The following is a 22,588-nucleotide window of genomic DNA, read 5'->3' on the forward strand; positions in this document are numbered from 1 at the left end:
TTCTTTTTGCTTATGTGGTGCTGAGGAATCGAACCCAGGGCCTCAGGCATGCAAGGCAAGTGCTCTACCACTGAGCCACCTTCCCAGCCCCATGACATACATTTTTAAAGTTATTATTTCTGTATCTCTCATTTAGTATTTTCAGTCTACAGTTGGCTACTGGTAACTCAAACCTCAGGAAGCAAAACCTCAGATAAGAAAGCATATTGTAGCACAATGCTAATCAAATCTTAGGTTAATTTTACCAGTGAAGCAGACTTATGTTCATTGGGGTGGGGGAGGCAGGGGGGCTCACATTCATTGAAGCATTGATCTTAGCAGTAGTTTCATCATCTGTTGGGAACTGGTATATTTGGACGCCATTGCACACCAATTCACTCATGAGCTTGACCTTAAACTTCTGTAATTCAGTTTTAGAAATTGTATCTGCCTTGGCAATCAGTGGAATAATGTTCACCTATTAAGAAGAAAGGAAATCACTATCTTATCATTGAGGATTTTCAGTCCTACAATAATTGATTTTTCCATAAACTAAAATCAATCTCCAATAATAAGTTTCCTTATCTAATATCAAAGATTGGCAAACTGTGGCCCAGCTTATTGCCTGCTTTTATAAATAAATACCTGCTGAAAAAAAATTATGTGCATTCATTTAGGTTGCTTTCTCATTTAAACGTCTTAGGTAAGTAACTTTGAAGCCTAAACTTCTACCTGGCCCTTCACAGAAAAAGTATGCAGACTTCTGATCAAGATAATCACACATACACACACACACACACACACACACACACACACACACCTTGCACAACCATTCCTATAGATGCTGGCTTTATAATAATTATTTTTAAAAAGCAGAGATCATGTAAAATTGGATTTAGGCTTAGAAACCTCATGTTTTCTCCAATGAATTCCACTGCACACAAAATAAGTAAAATGTCATAAACAGTAAGCCCAAATCACCTGTTTAATTGTATTTTTAATAATCTAAGTTTCAAGTAATTAGGTGATTCATCTGTCAGGAAAACAAACAGATGACATTTCTCTTTCTGCCTCTCATTTAAGCCTTGCCTCTATCTCAGCAGCATCTTTGTCATTAGAGATTCCTGCCTAGATGGCCCAGGAAGGAAACAGTGCCACTATTACTAAAAGCCTTTAGGATGCAAAGGAACAATTCCTCAGCATTATTCAAATGCTATCACTGCTAGAGAAGAAGAGATGTGGGGTCATGTTCATGACTTGTAAATTTGGTCCTGTAAGAGATTAATGTACCCACAAAAGACTGATGTTTCCACAAACCTAGATTTTGTTTTATTGTTTTAATGTTTGCTTTTAATTTAAAAAAAAGGTTAACCAGATATGTGTCAAGAATGAGACCACAGTGGAATTTTCAGAATAAAAGTAAAAATTTAAGTTAAAATTCCCAGCCTTACTTTTTTCTTCTAATTTCATATTGATTCAATGTGTCTATCTGGATTGATTAGCTTTCCATAGAATCAAAGGAGATAAACATTTCTCCAACTATCTGTGAACTTAACTGGGAGAAAATGTTCCAACAACAGGTTTCACAGTAATGTTATAAAGGTCCATAAAAATTCTGATGCTAAGTCTTTTGATTTCAATATTCTATACGCAATCAATAAATTATACCAAATTTATAACCTACAATTGTATCTATAATAAACTGAGGACATGGATTAAGTGCCAAATATCAATGCTTACATGCTTTTCAAAAGGGGGAAAATATCAGATGTTATCAAGGATGGCTACTTGTCACTACTCAGTTTAGGCCAAATAACTTTGCCTGTCACATCTTTAGCTTTTAGGAACAAAGGAGAATTACCAGAGGAGTCTTGGGGGAACTGAAAGAAGCCAGCATTGCCACCTCCTATTTTTATATAGAGTTCTTATGTAAACCAGGATTTCCCTAGGCCTGCCAGGTGGCTTGTGGTTATCCATTATACTGTTATCCATTTATATTAAGTGCAAAGTCAAGTAAATGAAACAAGACAGTTATCTCTATAAACTTGTTATAGCACTCTGATTGGTTTGTATAACAACTAAAGACAGAATATTTTATTAAAAATTTATCCAAAATTTAGAATTTGTTAATGTGTAAAAAAGAAGAAAGTAGCCACATCTTTAAATTAGTATATAATGCCAATAACAAGAAAAATTTCATTTTGGTTTGAATGAAATGATACTGTTCAAAAGATAATATTGTAGCTAGGTGGCTCACGACTATAACACTGGCTACTCAAGAGGCTGAGATTTCAGGATCGTGGTTCAAAGCCAGCCTCAGGAAGGAAAGTCCATGAGACTGTTATCTCCAATTAACCACCAGAAAATTGGAAGTGGTGCCATGGCTGAAGTGGTAGAGCACTTGCATTAAGCTGAAGAGCTCAGAGACAGTGCCCAGTACCAGAGTTCAAGCCCCATGACTGACCAAAAAAAAAAAAAAAAGGTAATATTGGGTAATACTTTATGTCTCTGTGTATAATATGCATCTAGGACTACTTCTTGTAGCAGTTAGAAACCAGGATTGTTCAACAAGTGCTAATTGTTTCCTCTGTTTAATCCTGAAAAACCACGGAGGGAACATATAAGTATGAAATGTTTTTGGCTAACATTCAAACTCTTTTGAAGGCTAACAGTGGCTGGGTTTGCCAGTACTTCCAATACCCAATGTGAATAGTATAAGACTATATTTATTAATAAAAACAATTTTAAAGTAATGGAATTATTAGTAAACGTGTTTCTATGTGCATGCATTGAGCTAAATGTGTTTTAATTTGTCTCAGGTAGCCTTCATAGAAGATTCAATCTTAAGAGTTATCTCACTAGCTCCATTTTATTAAAAAAACAACACTGGAACCTACTAGTTATGGCTGAAGTTGAATAAGGCAGTTATCAAACATTCTCTATTTTATGCTGATACTATGGCTTCAACTCATCAGGCCTTGTAGCCCTTACTCAGCTTGCTTGTTCATGGCTGGTATTCTACCACTTGAGATATACCTCCTGTCTGGCACTGTCTTATTTCAATCTTCTCAGTACTAGGTATAAAACCCAACCTAGGCTTGTGCTCTATTACTAAGCTAAACACCCAGTGCCAATGTTATTATTTTTACTTTTCTCAAGTGAAATATTAATATTCTTGGGACTTTTTGATAGGATCTTGTTCAGTTGCTTAGGCTGGCCTCAAACTCCTAGTCTCAAGTGATCCTCCCATATCAGCCTCCCATATGGCTGGGATTATAGGCACTGGTCACTACATCCAGGCTTCTACTACCTATTTTATAATATGATAGAAATATTGAGCTTGGTAGGGCCCCAACTAACTCTGACACAATCTTCTTATAGAGAATAACACTTACAGAGTAGTTTACAATTTATCATAAAAAATAAAAAATACTTTCAACTATAAAAGCTGGGAAAAAAATCATGATACATATTTATACACTACTAAAACAACATCTGTTCTATGATATATAGCTATACTCTAGCTGTTGAAGAGGGAAAGATGAATGCAAGCCTAATTTTGTATACCACATGCATAATATAATAAAGGATTAATACACCATTATCTCAACCTCTCAAAGTAATGTAACAGCTAATTCTTATTGGGAATATCTATTCATTAAGTCCTCTATTTAAATGATTAATATAATTAATTTTCAGATCTCTACCTTGATGTAGGTCTTCTCCCTAGTTTACATAATAAGGAAAAGAAACTGAGGCTCAGATAGCTAAAGGCACATGTCCAATATTAAATAGTTAATAAGTAGCAAAGCCAGTATTTGAAACTAGTCCCCACTGACATCAAATTTACAATCTTTATACACATTGCACTGTTACTTCCCTCCAGCTAATAAAAAGTTATACTCAGGCTGGGAAGGTGGCTCAGTGGTAGAGCACTTGCCTTGCATGCATGAGGCCCTGGGTTCGATTCCTCAGCAGAAAAAAAAAAGTCGGAAGTGGCGCTGTGGCTCAAGTGGTAGAGCACTAGCCTTGAACTGAAGAGCTGAGGGACAGCGCCAGGCCCAGAGTTCAGGCCCCACAACCGGACCAAAAAAAAAAAGTTATAGTCTTAGTTCTATATTTCTTAAACACATAAAATGCTACACAAACAGACTAAGTTATTAAAATGACTGACCCTAAATTTACACATATCTTTTTAACCTCAAAAATTAAAAATGAGGGGGCTGGGAAGTTGGCTCAGTGGTAGAGTGCTTGCCTTGCATGCCTGAGGCCCTGGGTTCGATTCCTCAGCACCATATAAGCAAAAAGAAAAAAGCCGGAAGTGGTGCTGTGGCTCAAATAGTAGAGTGCTAGCCTTGAGCTGAAGAGCTGAGGGACAGCGCCCAGACCCAGAGTTCAGGCCCCACGACCGGACCCCAAAAAAAAAAAATTAAAAATGAGGGTTGGAGATTTAGCTGGCAGAAGTGCTCTTGCCTAGCAAATGCAAGGCTCTGAGTTTGATCCTAAGCTCTATAAAAATAAAATAATTTTTATATTGTCTAAATTAAAACGTGTTACTGTAATCTGTGATAAAACATTAACACTTTAATCTTTGTCAATGAAGTTATTCTTCTCATTTAACAGTGTCAGAATGTAAAAGCAGTGTGAAGTGAATTCCATATTAAAGAGACTGCTCATGTTCTAACATGCAATTCAATCACTTCAAAAGGAACTAAAACTATAATGTTCTATCTCTATATCTTGTCTTCCAAACTGAGTTTCCATAGAAAATAAACTTATCAAATGTTTTAAAGATGGAAATAATAAAAGCTATTATACATATATCTAACATAGAGATAGTTTAATAGTTCAAAAACATAGTAAAGCTGCTTAAGTTGGCTAATTTCTAAATCCACCTTGCTATCTAGGCTCTTCATGGTCAAGAGGTCCAGTGTCCTCAGAGAGTGGCCTGTGGGAGCAATGAAGTAGAGACACACATGGATACGAGAATCATGGTAGCTGAAGAGAGAACGCTTGATCTTCAGTTCTTCTTGGAGATATGCATCAAACTGACCATCTATGTAGTCAACTATTGGTTGGTAGCTGAAAAATACAATTATGTAAAGTATTTAACATAACATATCCATGTTACCATAATAGAAAATTCTATCTATTTTGTGAGTCTTGGTACATAATACAATGCAAATTACTTGGCAGATTACAAATATTGGTCCTATGTCCAAGTTACTTAAAAATACTTTGATTTAAACACTGATTTTTCTCTAAGATGATAGTCTTCTTATAATTATGAATAACATTTAAAGCATGATGTATTTGACATTTGTACTTAAAATCAGTAAAATTTATTATAAATTTTCTCTGTCAATAAAGCTTAGGAAGGAAGAAAAGAAGGGAGAGAGGGAAGGAGGAAAGGAGGGAAGAAAAAAAAAGAACTCAAAAAGCTTTGGTCAAGGTCTACAGGATCACAATAGGTAATGTACATATGACCACAAAAGGTGATGCTAAGTGAAATGAACTCTAAGATATGGAAACAAGAGACTTTTCTTTGTTGTTGTTGTTTTTAATGTACTATGTGAAGTTATTTCTTTTTTCTTGCATTTTTCTTTTTTTGCCCCTTATGGTTTATCCCTTATTGTTACTGTATTTGATTTTGGTCTCTATGTATTGTATATACATTTATCTGAATTAAGGAAGGGAAGGGGAACAAAATGGTGAGACAAAGACAAAGGCAAACCAATGCAACAGCAATACTCACAAGACAACATATTGGAAAAGAACTTTACAACTTGGAGGGAGAAGAGATAGTGAAAGAAGAATGAGGGAGGGGGGTAACAATGTTTAATAAGAAATGTACTCACTACCTTACGTATGTAACGGTAACCCTTCCGTACAACACCTTGACAGTAAAATTAAATTTAAAAAAATCAATAGATTTTTTTAAAAAAAGGTGTACATGACTGACATTTTTATATTTAAGAGTAGTGCTTGAAAGGCTGTGCTCTAACTTGTATCACAGAGTAGTCAATTTGTACAAAATGGTTCCCTCTGGGAAATTACTTATGGTAACAAAAATACAAGCATTTTAAAAGGGAAGATATTAAAATGTATTGTTTATCTATTTAAATTGATAATCTTTATATCATAGGAAAAAATATAGACAAGAAATAATGGCATAAAATGCAAACTAAAATTTCACTATCAAAAACTTTCCTGTACTGCTTGATAATGTAACTAGTTATTTTTAAAAACAAACAAAAAACAAATACAACATGCACCAACAATACATTAGGGTTCCCTTGTTCACATCTTCACCATCATCTGCTGTTTGTTTTCTTGATAATAGTCATTCTAACTGGGATAAGATGAAAGCTCAATATTGTTTTGTGTTTTCTTTATGGCAAGAAATGTTGAGCATTTCTTCATGGATCTGCTGGCCATTTTTACTTCTTCTGAGAAGACTCTTTAGCTCATTAGCCCATTTATAATCTGAGTTGTTGGTGTTTTGAGGGTTTAGTATTTTAAGTTCTCTATAAATTCTGGATATTAGGCCAGTGTCTGATGTCTACCTGGAAAAAAAATCTCCCATTCAGTAGGTTGTCTTTTTAGCTTCTTGCCTATGTCCTTTCCATGCACTGATCAAGATATATTGTATTCATGAACTGCTCTGTTAAATAACAACTCCATTTACAACTACTTAAAGAAAATAATATTGTACAACTACTTAAAGATAATAATTTTAAAAACATGTACCAAATACTTGGCTATTATATATAAAATATCATTATACAGATTACATTTTGTTTTCCTCAGTAAGAGAAGTCCTGTCTAAAAAATAAAACTATTCTAAAGAAATAAGACAACAGAACAGAAAAAGGAAATCATCAATTTGTTAATAAGAAAAAAATATTACTTGCCTTTCTGATCTTTTTCCCTCTCCACTACCATGAGGTGAAAAGTCCTGTTCCATTATTCCCTCTCTGTCATGATGTTCTTCCCTCCCTCAGATTCAAAGCAAAGGAACCAGCCAACTATTGACTGACTGTGAGCCATAAGTGTTTGGGAGGAGGAAAGGTATGGATTACCAGAGAGGAAACTCAAATCATAGCTCAAAGGGCAAGAAGGAAAATGGCTTGATTCTTAAATAAGAAAACTTGTTTTACTGCAAGGAGAAAGCACATACCTCTCTTCTTTATTTATTTGGTCACCAAATCCTACTGTATACACAACAGTCAATTTCAATCGAACATTACTTTCCTGAAGTTCGTATGTTTGGGCTTTAAGTCTAACATTTGGACAAAAATGGGAGGATTCGTGTTCTTCGAAACTGGTATTAAACAATGTGTTAATCAATGTCGATTTTCCGATTCCAGTTTCTCCTAAAAGATATAAAAGGACAGATACAGAGGATGGCTGAGAGAAATATAACTGTGAACTCCTAGACTTGTTTCAAGGGTCCTATGTCACTATCAGAGTTGAGAAATGAGTATATATTCTAAGCTACACAGAACTCTCAAGAGAGCACTAAAATGTTAAAATGTTTAGATAGAAAAAGAAATAAATAAGATTTAAGCAATTGAGAAAATTTCTGGGATCATGACCTAAAACTGCTAATTGAAGTGAGCACAAAGAACATGAAGGAAGAGCTCAGAAGAGTTAGTGCTACTTACCCACACAGAGAATATTAAAACAGAAGCCTTGCTGAATGGATCTGTCAACCAGCTGGTCGGGTAAACTCTCAAAACCAACATGCCCACACATAGTCAAGGAACGGATATTTTCTTTTTTCTGAAGTAAAACAAATACAATAGTAATAATTAAAATAACTTTGGCTGAAATAGAATATGGTAACACTTGAATGGATAAATACAATTTATCAAAGGGACAAAAAAATCTTATGGTCTTTATACCTCAACTAAGATACAAGTGATTATATTAATTTGCAAAAAAAAAAAAAATTGAGGGTCCAGAACTTCAAAATAGGTGCAGACCTTCAAACTATACATTTCTTATTCTTTTCATATAATAAAGTATAATATAATTTATAAAATTATGATTTGTAACATTAAAACCAGATACCTTTCTAAAACCATGTAAACTATGGCATATTCACTCAGGAAATCAAGAGTTTTTTAGAAAGTCATTAAATATGTCATAGACCTTTTTTTTTCTTCTTCTTCTTCTTTTTTGGCTGGTCCTGGGGTTTGAAGTCAAGGTCTGGGCTCTGTCCCTGAGCCTCTCTGTACTCAGGGATAGCACTCTACCTAGACCAATTTTTAATAACAAGGAAAATCATACATTTAAATATTATATGAAAAGAGGTACTGCAGTTCCACCTTCTAGTCATGCTAAAGAAACATATCAATCCTTCAGCCCTACTATGACAATATCAGCAATCCTTTTAAGTTTCAAGTGCAGGAAAAGGCACGCAGACATTGAGGAAGGAAAAAACAATCAAACTCAAGAGACTAATCTATTTCATGAGATGTACATTCATTCCCCTGATGGAAACTCCAGTCACTATGACACAGAGAAGATGGAGATCAGGGAGAAACTAACAGTCTTACTGGATTAATTAAGTCATTTGGGGAATAAAGCAAGAAAACCAAGTAGATGAATCCTAGAATGGAAGGAATCCAAATTCAATAAACACACTACCCTCAAACCCAGTGAAATTACCTATGTATAGAAAGAGTACAAAGATCCCAGCTAGAGGTCAACAGGAAGAGCTGAGCATGTTTCAAGAGCATCATCATGGGAGTTGGGCAGAGCTTGAATTTTTTTAATTTAATTTATTTATCTTTATTTTTTATTTTTATTTTCATCGGTCATGGGACTTGAACTCTGGGCCTGAGCACTATCCCTCAGCTTTTCAGCTCAACGCAATCACTCTACCACTTCAGCCACAGCATCACTTCCAGTTTTCTGGCAGTTTATTGGAGATAAAGAGTTTCACAGCTTTTCCTGCCCAGGCTGGCTTTGAACCATGATCCTCAAATCTCAGCCTCCTGAGCAGCTAAGGATTACTGGGGCATGAGCCACTGGCACCCAGCTCAGAGCTTGAATTTTAAGTTTTTCAATTAAAAGGGCTGAAAAATGCTCAGGATCTCTACTACAACCCTAGATGACTCTCATTTTTGGAGTAAGGACCAAATCCCCAGGAATCAGAAGTGCACTCTAGTACTGAAGGCACAACTGAAATAGACCTGTCGAAACCTATGACAATGATCTGACATCAATTTATCTGTTAGAACAAGGCTCAAAACTCTTTGGCAAGCCAGGCACTGGGGGCTCATGTCTATAATCCTAGCTACTCATGAGGCTGAGATCTGAGGATTGAGGTTCAAAGCCAGTCCGGGCAGGAAAGTTCTTGAGACTCTTATCTCCAATAAACCACCGGAAAAACAGAAGTGGCTGTGTGGCTCGCCTTGAGCTGAAGAGCTGAGGGACAGTGCCCAGGCCCAGAGTTCAAGCCCCACAATTGACAACACACACACACACACACACACACACACACACACACACACACACACACACACACACACACACACACACACACACACACACCCTCTCTGGCAGAAGTAAACAGAATCTAATTTATCTAATGTTTCTACAACTTCTACCTCACAATAAAAAAAATACTGCAATTGGAGGAAGCAAAAAAAACTCTAGTTTGAAAAAGAAAAACCATAAAAACTGTAGTGAATAAGCAACTTGCCATACATTTGTATGATAAAACCTAGTGATATATGCCATGAAACAAGATTAATTTCACAAGTATGTATCCAAACCATGATTTACTGTGATTTTTGTCTGTATTGGAATATAAACAGAGGGTTTCACACTTGCTAAATTCTACCACCTTAGCTAAACCTCTGGTCCTCTTTTTTGTTATTTTTTCAAATAAGGTCATTTTTTTCGCCTGAGCTGGCATGGAACATGATCTTCCTATTGGTGCTTCCGACTATAGTTGAGTGAGACATGTACCACCATGCTTGACTTTTTCTCTTTACATGGAGTGTCTCACACATTTTTCCCCAGGTTGATCTTAAACCACAGTCCTCTGACCTCCATCTTCAGAGTAGCTGGGATTAAAGGCACCCAGGTAGCATTCTACCATTTGGCCCATGCCCCAGTTATATGATTTTTTACATTTGCATCTATTCTTCTATACAGTCAAATATGAGAGAACATGTCTCAGAGTTAAAACAGTAGAATGGACTTGAAGAATATATGAGAAATAATTGTTTTTTACTGTATGAAGTGAGCAGAATTATGAGACAGCCCTCCAAACTGAGCTTCAGATGCACGTATACACACACACACACACACACACACACACACACACACACACAAACTCTTTGACTTATTTTATACAACTCAGATAACCTTATAAAGGGAAATTATTCTTGGTAGGCCTAACCTAGTGAGGTGAGACCTTAATAACAGAGTCTGGGCATTTTCTCACCAAAAATATCTGAAGCATGAAAAAGTTGACTGGCAAGAAGTTCTCCCTAGCTGGTTTAGAATGAAAGGGACATGTGGCAAGAAGGGAAAAATGGTCTATAGAAGGTAATGATAGCTCCCAGACAAAAGACTGAATCTTCCAATAACACAAAAGAATGTAGGAGAATATCTGCCAGAGAGACCACTCAGCTGACACCTGAATAGTGACAGCCCAAGAAGAGAAGCCAACTGAGTGGTGCTCAGGTTTCTTAACTGCAGAAGTGGGAGCCAGTAAATAGCTTCTATTTAAACTACTAAATGCATAAAAATGGGCCATGTACCCACCATCAGGAAACTAGTATGTTATATTCTCTTCAGTATCCTTTGACTCACTCTCAGATAAGCATGCTATTGTCGCTAGCTTTTTACAAAGGGCTGGGGTGTAGTTCATTGGTAGAGTACATACTTATCATAGGTGCAAGATATTTTAGTTGATTTCTAAAACAACACACAAGAAAAAATGTTTTAAAGAGAATGAAAAAGGGGCTGGGAAGGTAGCTCAGTGGTATGCATGAGGCCCTGGGTTTGATTCCATAGCACCACATAAGCAAAAAGAAAAAAAGCTGGAAGTGGCATGAGGCCCTGGGTTTGATTCCATAGCACCACATAAGCAAAAAGAAAAAAAGCTGGAAGTGGCATTGTGGTTCAAAGTGGTAGAGTGCTAGCCTTGAGCTGAAGAGCTGAGGGACAGCACCCAAGCCCAGAGTTCAGGACGCCCCCCCCCAAAAAAAAGAAAAGGGGAATGAAAAAGCATTAGGCTTCTCATTAGCATGTTTAAGATTAAAATATTTGCTGGAATTTTTAATCTGATAAGCAAATGTTTATTACATAAAAGTTAAGCTAAATGACCTCTAAGTTTAAAGATAATAAAAATAAATACACTGAACAAACAAATAAACAGTCTCTAAAATCCTTTCTGGTCTAAAACTACATGATTTTAATGTCACAGAAACAAAAGTAGCATTTAAAAATGAAGTCTCCCAAGATTTTATTCAGAGGAGAGTTTGGAAGAAATGAGACCAAGTAACAGCCAGTCTATGGAGAAGTCACTGACGACAACTGGGGACTGACAGTCATTTAGACAAAGCAATGGGTGAGAAAGCAAATGATAAGTAATTCCTTGGTTTGTTTAGAAAAGAGGGAAAATAAGAGAGACTACAGTTATTGGAGCATGAATTAACCAAAATTTGTCAGAGTAACTGTATTATGTTTGCACTATAATTTTGTTTTAATAAAATTAATAACATACTTCCTTTATCAAATTAAAATATATCCCTTCTCCCTTTTTCTCCCAGGTGCTGGTGGCTCACATCTGTAATCCTAGCTACTTGAGAGGCTAAGATCTGAAGATCAAGATTCAAAACCAGCCTTAGAAAGAAAGTTTCATGAGACTCTTACCTCCAATTAACCAGCAAAAAGCTAGAACTAGAGCTGTGGTTTAAGAGATAAAAGACTGCTTTGAGCAAAAAAAATAGCTAAGGGATGGCACCCAAGTCCTGAATTCAAGCCCTAATACAGGCACAATTTTTTTAAAAAAAATTTAAAATATAACTTTTAATATAAGTTACCATCCCTGCTGTGCAGACACACTGAGACGTACCCTTAAAGCCTGAGCTCAAATCTCCCAGCAAAAAGGTATCAGGCAAGGCTCCTAGTGGCTTCCAACACTCTGACATTCACAGGAGTTCCACCTCCACCACTCTGTGCAATGTGCCCAGCAAATGCAATGCTAGTGCCAGGTAAAACAGCACAGAGATGAAATTCAACACATACAGAAGCTGAGGCAGGAGAAGTTTGAACTTCAAGGCCAGCCTGTGCTACAAAGCAACATCAGGTCTCAAAAAAAAACCAAAACAAAACAAAAACAAAATGTACCATTCTTTCTAGAAATGCTGTTGAAGCACTCCTCAGAGTTTTATCTGCTTTATACCAAACACAAAGAACCAAAAAAATAACAAATAAAAAGACAGAAAAGAATTATTCAACATCAAATAATGTAAGGACATTATGGATATTTCATACTTGAGTCAACAATAAAGTTAATTTACATTCAAGTATCTATGAATCCACTCTCTGCCACAAGTCTGTAGGTTCTCCAGTTATTTTGAAGTCACAGAAGCACTTACTTAGAGGACAATATGCCAGCTTTTCAAAAGCAATGAGCATCCCTCTTGTACAACTATTTAAATAAAAATAAATTATGTAAATTAAAAAAAGCAAACTCACTGTCTGTGTATCACAGTCGGACACTTGAGGGGATATGCAAGCTGTTTTTGACATCATATGAAACTGAAAGAATAGGAAGAGAAAAAAACACATTTAAAACAGATATGCTACCCATAAGGCCTATCTAACTAATATAGGTTCTAATATTGTCATTATCACTAACTTTTGACTTGTAGTTAACACTATGTACTCATGGAAAATTGTGGCTTTTTTTACTGTATTATATATTAGTTTATGTGTTAATATTCAACATACAAACACACAAATTAAGAAACTGGGAACTCCTATTTAAAAGCAGGAAAGCAAATAATACTTTTTACTTAAAGCCGATAAAAGCCAGGTGTTGGTGGCTCACACTTGAAATCTTAACTACTTAGGAGGCTGAGATCTGAGGATTGTGGTTTGAAGCCAGCCTAGGCAAGAAAGTCTGTGAGCCTCTTATCTCCAATAAACAACTCAGAAAAAGCTGGAAGTGGATCAAGTGGTAGATTGCTAGCCTTGAGCAAAAGAAGCTCAGGACAGCACCCAGGCCCAGACCTGAGTTCAAGCCCCAAGGCTGGCAAAAAAAAAAAAGGAGGTGGGGGGGAGAGATGATGAAAGGGATGATGTTAAATGGCAACTCCTTTGTCCAACTACTTAAAGATAATTCTAAAAAATATTTTAAAAATCACTGGAAAATAGTTACTGATTTCTATGATTATATTAATTATTGAGATAAAAGTAGTTATATCATTGATCACTGTTACACTGAACACTGAGATTGAATAAATCAAAAGAATTTACCAAAAAGCAAACAAACAGACTTCATAGGAAGGACTTTATAAGATTAAAAAGGGGAAAAATAAGCTATTTCACTTTAAATAATACTCTTAAAGGCCAAAGTAGCACTCAAAAATCTGTTTCCCTGTAGTATGCCAGAGGAAACAGAAATGTTGTGATCGTTCCAACTGAGGTATAGCTGGAAAAATAGGAATCTTAACATTTGGTAAACCAAGTTCCTTAGATACCCAATTAAAATACAAACATTATTTACTGAAGCCCTATAATTTGTCCACCACTGTGCTAACTCATTTAGGTTCACTTTCTTATTTAATCCTTACAATACATCTGGGTTCTGCATATTTTCATTCCCATAGCCTAGAGAAGAATAGGGATCAAAAAAGCTGATTAATCCTACTAGTTTATAGGCTATAGACAGGGGTCTGATCTGACTGCAGAGTTGTTTCTACTGTTTCAACTTCTTTTTTTTTTTGGGTCCAGTCGTGGGGCCTGAACTCTGGGCCTGGGCGCTGTCCTTCAGCTCTTCAGCTCAAGGCTAGCGCTCTACCACTTGAGCTACAGCGCCACTTCCGGCTTTTTTCTTTTTCCTTATGTGGTGCTGAGGAATCGAACCCAGGGCCTCATGCATGCAAGGCAAGCGCTCTACCACTGAGCCACCTTCCCAGCCCACTGTTCCAACTTTTAAATCAATTCCATAGTCACTTCAGGAGAGGAGCAAAATAAGGTACACATGAAGCTAATATCAAAGCACTGTTATCCTACTTTTGAGCCTATCAGTAGATACTAAGGAAATGCAACACTTTTGTATTTTGGTGCTGGTCCCAGGCTGGAACTAAGAGCCTAAGGACTGTCCCTGAACTTTTAGCTCAGGGCTCTCTACCACTTGAGACACAGCTCTACTTCCAGCTTTTTGATAGTTAATTAGAGATTAGAGTCTAATGGACTTTCCTGCCTAGGCTGGCTTTGAACTATGATTGTCAGATTTCAGCTTCCTGAGTAGCTATTCATAAGCCACTGTTGCCTGGCCCAAAAAGTAATTAAGGTATTAGGAGGCATTTGTATAATACTTGCTTGCCATGAGCAAGGCCCTAGGTTCAATCATTACCACCACCACAAAAAAAAAGTGATATTAATAGTGGTGTAATTTCAAAATGCAATCAGTGTCAATGTAAGACAAAGTAGTTCCCTTGCAGCCTTGACTATCTATCCTGGGAGACCATCAGCCTCTTATACATCCCTCCATAAAGACTACCAATATAAGTACACCTATGTACCAGCTCTTTCACATACACAATAGCAACAGCTAATTTTTCTGCAATGTATTTTCCAGAGTAGACTTCCTAATTACACATCTGTCTCATTCTTTCTAGGGCATAATGTTCAATTCTGTACACTGTAATACAAATAAATGTTTTTACAAAAGCAGTCCCTTCACCTACAATCACAAAGAACTGTACTGCAGCAAATAGCTTTGCTCACCTGTGTGACTAAGGGGAGACTCGACTGCTGTGTTCCTGTCTCATCACCCTCTGTTTTCCCACAAGTACACTGGTATACATCATAATTTCACCAGTGAAGTTTATACAATACTATAACAATCTTCTGCTACATTGTGATACAATAAAAATTCAGGGCCAACCTGGTAACTAAACACTATACAAACAAGTGTTTTCAAACCCTTAGTGATTAACTAAATAAATACATTCTTTCAACATGAAATAACACTTGTCAGTTGGAAACTGTCTCTATATAAAAGAATACAACATAAGCTTGGGATGAACACAAAGTACTAGCTATGTTTTCATAATCTGAAAAATATGTACTGATATAAAGCATGTACACTAATTTATGGCTTAACTATTCATATACTTCACTTTACACTCCCCATCATTCTGAAAAGTCTCTGTGTGGTATTGAATTAGTAGGTTGTGGATGTAATTCTACCATACCGTTAAAAAAAAAAGAAGAAGAAGTGAAAGACACTAGAAACAAACCCTGGTAGTGTCACACACATTTAGGGAGGCAGAGAAGAGGTCACGGAAGGTCAGGGCAGTTTTCCAAGTACACAATGCTGTTGAACTGAGTTAGGAAAGTGGCATAGTACCAGACTTTAAAAAAGAAGAAAATATTTGAATACTAAAAAGGGGAGAGAACTTCTTGTGTAAAGTATAAGAAAGGAGTTGATTGGTGTCAGGTATTAATGAGGTTAGGAGGAACAAGAGGTGATACACAAGCAATAGACTTAGCCAATCAGTGTCCACTTAGAGGCCATTCAGTGCCTCAGAATATACTGTATTTGGATAGAAACCTTTGTCAGAACCCTGCATTAGATGAACTGGATGAGATGGGAGAGCATTTCATGCTCAGCGTCACCTCCTGACACAATATACTAACTGTTCATACCTGAGCATGTGTACCTACCATGCCTGACATGCCCTCATCTGATTCTCTGAGGCTGTATATGTTCACTTGTCAACTACAGAGCTTTTGTGGCGATTAAACTATGCAAAAGTTCTGGCAGGAAATTAGCTTTCTGTTTGTATTTAATGTAATCACAGCATGAGATTGAATAGATTAGCATGGTTTAGTAGACAGGTTGGAAAGTAAACGTTGCTTAGAAAAAAATAAGATAGGTTTTAATCATTAAACCCTTAACAAAATGTAGGTTAAGTTCATTATTTATACAGTTGAGGATTCTGTCTATGGAGGTTTACTATCCTACCCAAAGGGTAGGCTATAAACAGTTTTTAGAAGTATTTCTCAGTAGAAATATTTTCAGGAATATTTCTCAGTAGAGTCTTACTAAGAAAGAATCAAATGTTTATCCATAGTTGGCTAACAGAAGAAAAAAGCCATTTCTTCTGTGGGTTTCAGGACAAAGCATGTGTTTCTGTTCATTGCCAATCTCCCCCAAACTGAAGATAGATCTTTGAAAGAAGATAGATCTTTCTCCAACTATCTCAAATGCTCTCAAGTGTTCTAACACTTCTAATACTTCTAACACTGTAATTTATACAGTTTTACAAAATTGTGTGTTGCTAGAAGTTGAAACTATCCATTTTAATACAAATGCTTATGTGTATTATATATATATATATATATATATATATATAACTCTCTATAACTAATTTATTATATAATCAAGTACAGGTTATGAAGTCTCCCTTTTGTGCTTTAGAACAACACTGTGACTGCCTAGTAGAAGTTGCTGTTTTCTTTCCATTCTCATTTCCTTTTTAAATATTTTTATTGTTATTATAAAGGTGATGTACAAAAGGGATTATCATTACATAAATCAAGTAAAAAGTACATTTCTATTTGATAGTCACTCCTTTTCTTGCTCCTTCCTAATTTTTCCCTCCCATTCCTACCCACAAATTGTATAGTTCATTTTCAGCATAGTGTCCAGGAACAACAACGCCGCATTTGTCCTTTCAAGTTCTCATTTCTTTTTTCTTTTTTTTTTGCCAGTCATGGTGCCAAACTATAGGCCTGGGCACTGTCCCTAAGCTGTTCAGCTCAAGGTGAGTGCTCTACCACTTGAGCCACAGCGTCACTTCCAGCTTTTTCTGCTTATGTGGTGCTGAGGAATTGAACCCAGGGCCTCATGCATGCAAGGCAAGCACTCTACCACTGAGCCACCTTCCCAGCCCCAAGTTCTCATTTCTTTAAAGACAATATCCCTAGCATTTTTTATCTGGAGGTAATTACTAGGGTGCCTATGCTTTTCCACTGGAGGTTGCAGAGAGAAGTGGAGAGTTCGTGGTTAGATATTGACATTGTGTCTATGATCTTTTGATGGTGCAACAGGCTAACAATATCAAGGAAAATTCATGTTTCCTTAACTTGTAACACTGGAACAGAATTGCTAAAACACTTAAAAACATACATAACACACAAGATCAAATATATATGCATTTTGTAAACCTAGCAATAAGAGATTCTGAGCTTTACAGAGGATTAAGGGACAGTACGCTGGAAAGGTGTTCCTGCACCCAGTAAGAAGTGAAGACAGTGGTCTCTAGTCCCTTTTAACTCAGATTTTATGACTAAAAAAAAATCATGAAAAGTATGTGAGATGGTGAAGAATGAAGAATAAGGCACAGAAACTTGCAGGAATGAGTAAAGACAGAAGCAATAACATTTCATCTCATTGATGTGGAAACTAAATTTCAAGGCTCATTTTAAGGCAAATAAGATGGCTTGAATTCCCAGGAGAAAAAATATTCAAGGCAAGCCAGATAATAGAAAATCCAATCAAATTTGAGAAGTTATTTACTGGGCCCAGAAAAAGTAAGTAGGACTGGAGAAAAAGGAAGGCAGAAGAAGCAGTTTCTCAATAAAACTACTTTTAAAAGACAAGGAATATTTGTGAGGAAAATAATCAATGGGAAGTATGTTAATAACAAATTTCATTTACTCTCCAAATGAATACAATATTTGCTAAAAGGTTTTATATTTCAAGAACACAGAAACAGACTCCAGGCAATATGGCTCAAAGTTAAATAAGTTAATAGTCTTGTGATTAGAAATTTAGTACAGATAGGAAACATGCATAAGTTAGTACAGATAGGAAACATGCATAACTAAAAATATGGACAAGACACACCTTATGTCTTGGCCTCTGTCCAGTCTGAGAAGAAAAGGCTTAGTGGAGACTTGTAGAAATGGGAATTTTTCTACAAATAAGGAAAGGAGAGCATACACACATGTACAAAAGATGCAAGCACAACTGGTTGGATGAAAAGCTACAATAAGGAACCTCCTTTTACAAGAAAAGCAGACCCACAACTGACCAAAAAAACAAACAAAAAAAAACACCACCAAGAACAGCATAAAAGATGTGACAGCTATGGATACCATCTGTCTTAAAGTGACTACACAAGCACACCCATGTATCTTAAACTAATGTCACTAGATAAATATTACTGTAAGCAGGAAAGAAACTAGAGGATGAATCAGCATAAGTTTCTCCTTGTGGGTGATAGAAGGGGAACATGTCCTCAAAGCTGCAGTGGATGAATGAAACCGTGGCTGAGTATAATCATAATGTACTACTAATATCAAGCTGACATTTATATTATCCTTCCTTCATAAATCAGAAAAATGCAGGGAAAAGATACATACATGAAGTCTACACTGAAATATCGACAATGGGTTATATTATTAGGAAGATTAGAGTAAGATTATTGAAGGAAAAATTATATTTTGACATTATGTGGCAAAAGAAAAATAAGACTATAGTTACTATACACTGATAAAGCATATGCAGAATCTAAAAGTTTCCCTTTCTTTTTTATATCTATTAATATTATCTTATATTAATAAGTTCACATGTATGAAAATATCAAAGAATTAAATGAACCCAGTAAAAATGATTACAGTTTCTCCTCCAAATACTGCAAAAATACATTTATTTAACAGAAATATATTGAGTGTCTATGTGTCTAATTGTTCTAAACAATGGGGATAAAAAACTTAAAAGAAGAAATAACACTGTGACTTACAGAGCTTTTATTCCACTTAAGAAAGATAGGTAAAAAAACAAAGTAAAGCAAATGGTATGTTAAAGAGGGTAAACACAAGAAAGAAAAATAAAGGCACAGAAAGGGGAAAAAGAGAGGTGGCTTGGGCCAGAGGACAGGTGGTAAGGGAAACCCTAACTAGAAAGTTGTCAGCTTGACAAAGATCTGGTGAAAGGTACAGAGCAGATAGAAATACTTAGAAGGGGGCCATGCCAGCAAAAGGAATGAACAATGGCAGAGATCTAGAGGCAGGTGTATGCCTGGTGAGTAAAAAGTAAAGGACAGGGGCCGGGGTAGCTAGTTTGGAGGGAACAGGGGACAGAAAGTGTCAAGAGAGCCAGTCAGAAAGGTTCTTGTGGCTTATTTTAAGGACACCGGTTAGAAAGGTTTTTAGCGTAAGTGGGGCATGAACACTCTCTTATATAAGGTTCACTACAGCTACTATGTCAGAAGCAGACTGAAAAATGACAAGCAGAAACAAGCTCAGTTAAGAGGCTACTGTAGTAATTTAGAAAAGAGATGATGGCCACACACTCTTAAAAGGCCAGAAGTATATGTATGGCTCCAGTGGCAGAGTGCCAGCCTTGAGCTAAAAAGTCAATGGGGTAAATCCAACACACTGAACTTAAACCTGAGTGCTAGCGCGCGCACTTATAGAAGCATCCAGACTGATGGTAAAAAGCTTGAAGTCACTGGATGATGAAATGAAATCACTCAAGGACTGACAGTATAAAGAAACCAGACAAGGGCTGAGTGCCAAGGCTCATACAGGACTTAATCCAAGCTTATCAGGAGGTTGAGATCTGAAATCTGAGGATTGCAGTTTAAAGCCAGCCAAGGCAAGAAAGTCCATGAGATTCTCATCTCCAATTAAGTACCAAACAAACAACAGTAGAGCTGTGGTTCAAGTAGTAGAGTACTACTAGCCTTGATCAAAAAAAGCTCAGGAAGAGACCCTGAGTTCAAGCCTCAGAATGAACACATGCATGCATGTGTACGTGAGTGGGCACACACACACACACACACACACACACACACACACGCACACGCACACTCAAATAAAGCTAGCTGAAATGATAAAAAAAAAAAAAGTTAGTCTTGAGGGAAAAAGGTAAAGGAACAGAATTCAGTCCTTGAGTTTAAGAGAAGCCAGGCATCCAGGGCTCATGCCTGTAATCCTAGCTACTCAGGAGGTTGAGATCTAAGGTCAGGTTGAGATCTAGCCCAGGCAGAAAAGACCTTGGGGCTCTTATCTCCAATTAACTACTTACTAAAAAGCTGGAAATGGTGCTGGGGGGACTTACGTGGTAGAGGGCTAGCCTTGAGCACAAAAGCTCAGAGACAGCATTTGGCTCTAAATTCAAGCCCCAGGAACAGCACAAAAGATTTAGGGAGGAAAAAGAAGTCTTTAATATTTAAATGATTTGGAAAACACCACTCCAAGAGACCCAGAATGAATAGCCAAAGAGATGAAAGTAATCTAGGAATATGTGTAGTCCTAGCAGCCAAATGCCTATTTCCTAGGCAAGGAAGAAAGTGCAACTCCTATTTACCTATCATATTTTCATGTCACAGTAGAGGAGTAGCAGTTTTTAACAGAGAACAACTGTTCCCTTTTCTTCTTCTTCTATTTTTTTTTGTCAGTCATAGGGCTTGAACTATACGCCTGGGCGCTGTCCCTCAGCTCTTCAGCTCAAGGCAAGTGCTCTACCACTTGAGCTACAGCGTCACTTCTAGTTTTCTGGTGGTTTATTGAAGATAAGTCCGGGCTGGCTTTGAACCGTGATCCTCAGATCTCAGCCTCCTGAGTAGCTAGGATTACAGGTGTGAGCCACTGGTACCCGGACCAGAGAACAACTGTTTCAAATCTTCTCAGAAGCTGAGAATTTTTAGTTAGTAACTATAAAACTATTATATTCAGTAATATAGTAACTTTAAAGAAATGTCAATCCTTATCTAGCAGAATGATAGGGTTAATGAAAATATAATTGCACCATTTCACTATTAAGAGTTGCTATAATTTGGATCTAGAATGTCCTTCCAAAGACTTTCTATTCAGTTTGGTGCTACCGGGAAGTAAGAGAACTTTAGACATGGAGCTCATTGTTGGGGTTATTATGTCCTCAAGATACATGTAACATATATATGTGTAACTATAATATAAACATATATATATAACATAAATTTGTATAACTAAATAATATAAACAATAACCCAATTTAAAATGGATTAAAAATTTTGAATAGCCACTTTACCAAAGATGAAAAATTGAAACATGCAAGATACTCAACATTAAATCACTACAAAATACAAACTAAGAACATACGAGATATTACTACACATCTATAACAATGGCTTAAAAAAAAACAAAACAAAAACAACAAGCTGATAGTATCCAGTACAGGCAAGGATGCAGAACTATCTGAATTCTCATTCAAATACCAAGCAATACAAACATTTTGGAAAATAGTTTGGTAGTTTGTTATTGTACATTTAGCATAACACTCAGAGACTCTACTCCTATTGACCAAAGAGAAATGAAAATGTATTCACACAAAAGCTTGTGAGCATAATGTTCCTTCTCCCATCATTGCCAAAAACCAAAAACTGCCCAAACATTAAATGGCAAAAGAATGAGCAAACTGAGCTGTGGTACAAGCACATTCATACAGACTACTACTCAACAATGATGAGAAATGTTCAGCACTCACAAATCTATAAAGCTTTACATTTAGCAAATAAACCATTTCAAAGGCTCCAAATCTCACACATGACTCTATAGGAGGCAAAACCACAGGTATAAAAAACTGATCAGGGCCACTGGGGTGAAAAAAGGGTGCAAGACAGCTTCAGGGGTGATGAAAATTGTTTCCGCTGGCTTGTGACTATATAGCTGGAGGTATTCATCAAAATTTATACAACTCTGAACTGAAAATAGTAAAGTGCTTATCTAACTTGTGTAAGGCCTTATATTTAATCTCCAGCATCACAAACAAAACAACTCAAACATATAAACTTTACTGTACATAAATTATATTAAAAGTTTCATTAAAATGTAGCAAAATGTTCTCACTATAAGTAATCAATACATTGAAAAGCAGTGGCTAACAAAGAGTAATGAGAGTATATGAGAATAAATGAAATGATTAAGATAGCACGTTTCATGTTGTAAGCAACAATAAAAGAAGAAATATGCAAATACAAAACAAAATTAAAGCATTTCTACAACTTCAAATTATAATGGAGTGGCTATTGCTTCTGACTATCTGAGTGATGTGGTAGTGTTAAATTATAATTCTTTTGTATACAACAGAATAGTATTATATCAGTAATAGCCCATCTTCTACCAAACAAAGAGGTCCTAGAAAGATCTCAATGACTCACACAATGAAGAAATATAACATGACATCAGTATAAATGTATGCCTTTGAAACTGTTAGAATTAATTGTTTAGAGTAGCAACAGATACAAATGATGGAGCACTGTAAGACAAAAAAAAAAAATTCCAAGTGTGAGGACCTGGGGCAAGGAGGTCCAAGAACCAAACAACTAAACTTGGCACAATTGACATTGAC

The 22,588-nt window shown here is 36.3% G+C and overlaps 1 protein-coding gene across 1 annotated transcript in view; it reads right to left on the bottom strand.

Moving 5' to 3' along the window:
* The window catches only part of Sept10 (septin 10), a 44,768-nt gene that overhangs the window by 15,061 nt on the left and 7,119 nt on the right, over positions 1–22,588 (bottom strand). The window contains exons 2-6 of the mRNA XM_013034257.1: positions 12,709–12,771; positions 7,647–7,764; positions 7,160–7,355; positions 4,875–5,061; positions 259–457 (exon numbers count right to left, since the gene is read on the bottom strand). Of these exons, the coding sequence (XP_012889711.1) occupies positions 259–457; positions 4,875–5,061; positions 7,160–7,355; positions 7,647–7,764; positions 12,709–12,771 (763 nt within the window). The remainder of the gene's footprint in view (positions 1–258; positions 458–4,874; positions 5,062–7,159; positions 7,356–7,646; positions 7,765–12,708; positions 12,772–22,588) is intronic.

Source organism: Dipodomys ordii, unplaced genomic scaffold (assembly GCF_000151885.1).
Source record: "Dipodomys ordii isolate 6190 unplaced genomic scaffold, Dord_2.0 Scaffold186, whole genome shotgun sequence".
In the NCBI taxonomy this organism is placed as follows: domain Eukaryota; kingdom Metazoa; phylum Chordata; class Mammalia; order Rodentia; family Heteromyidae; genus Dipodomys; species Dipodomys ordii.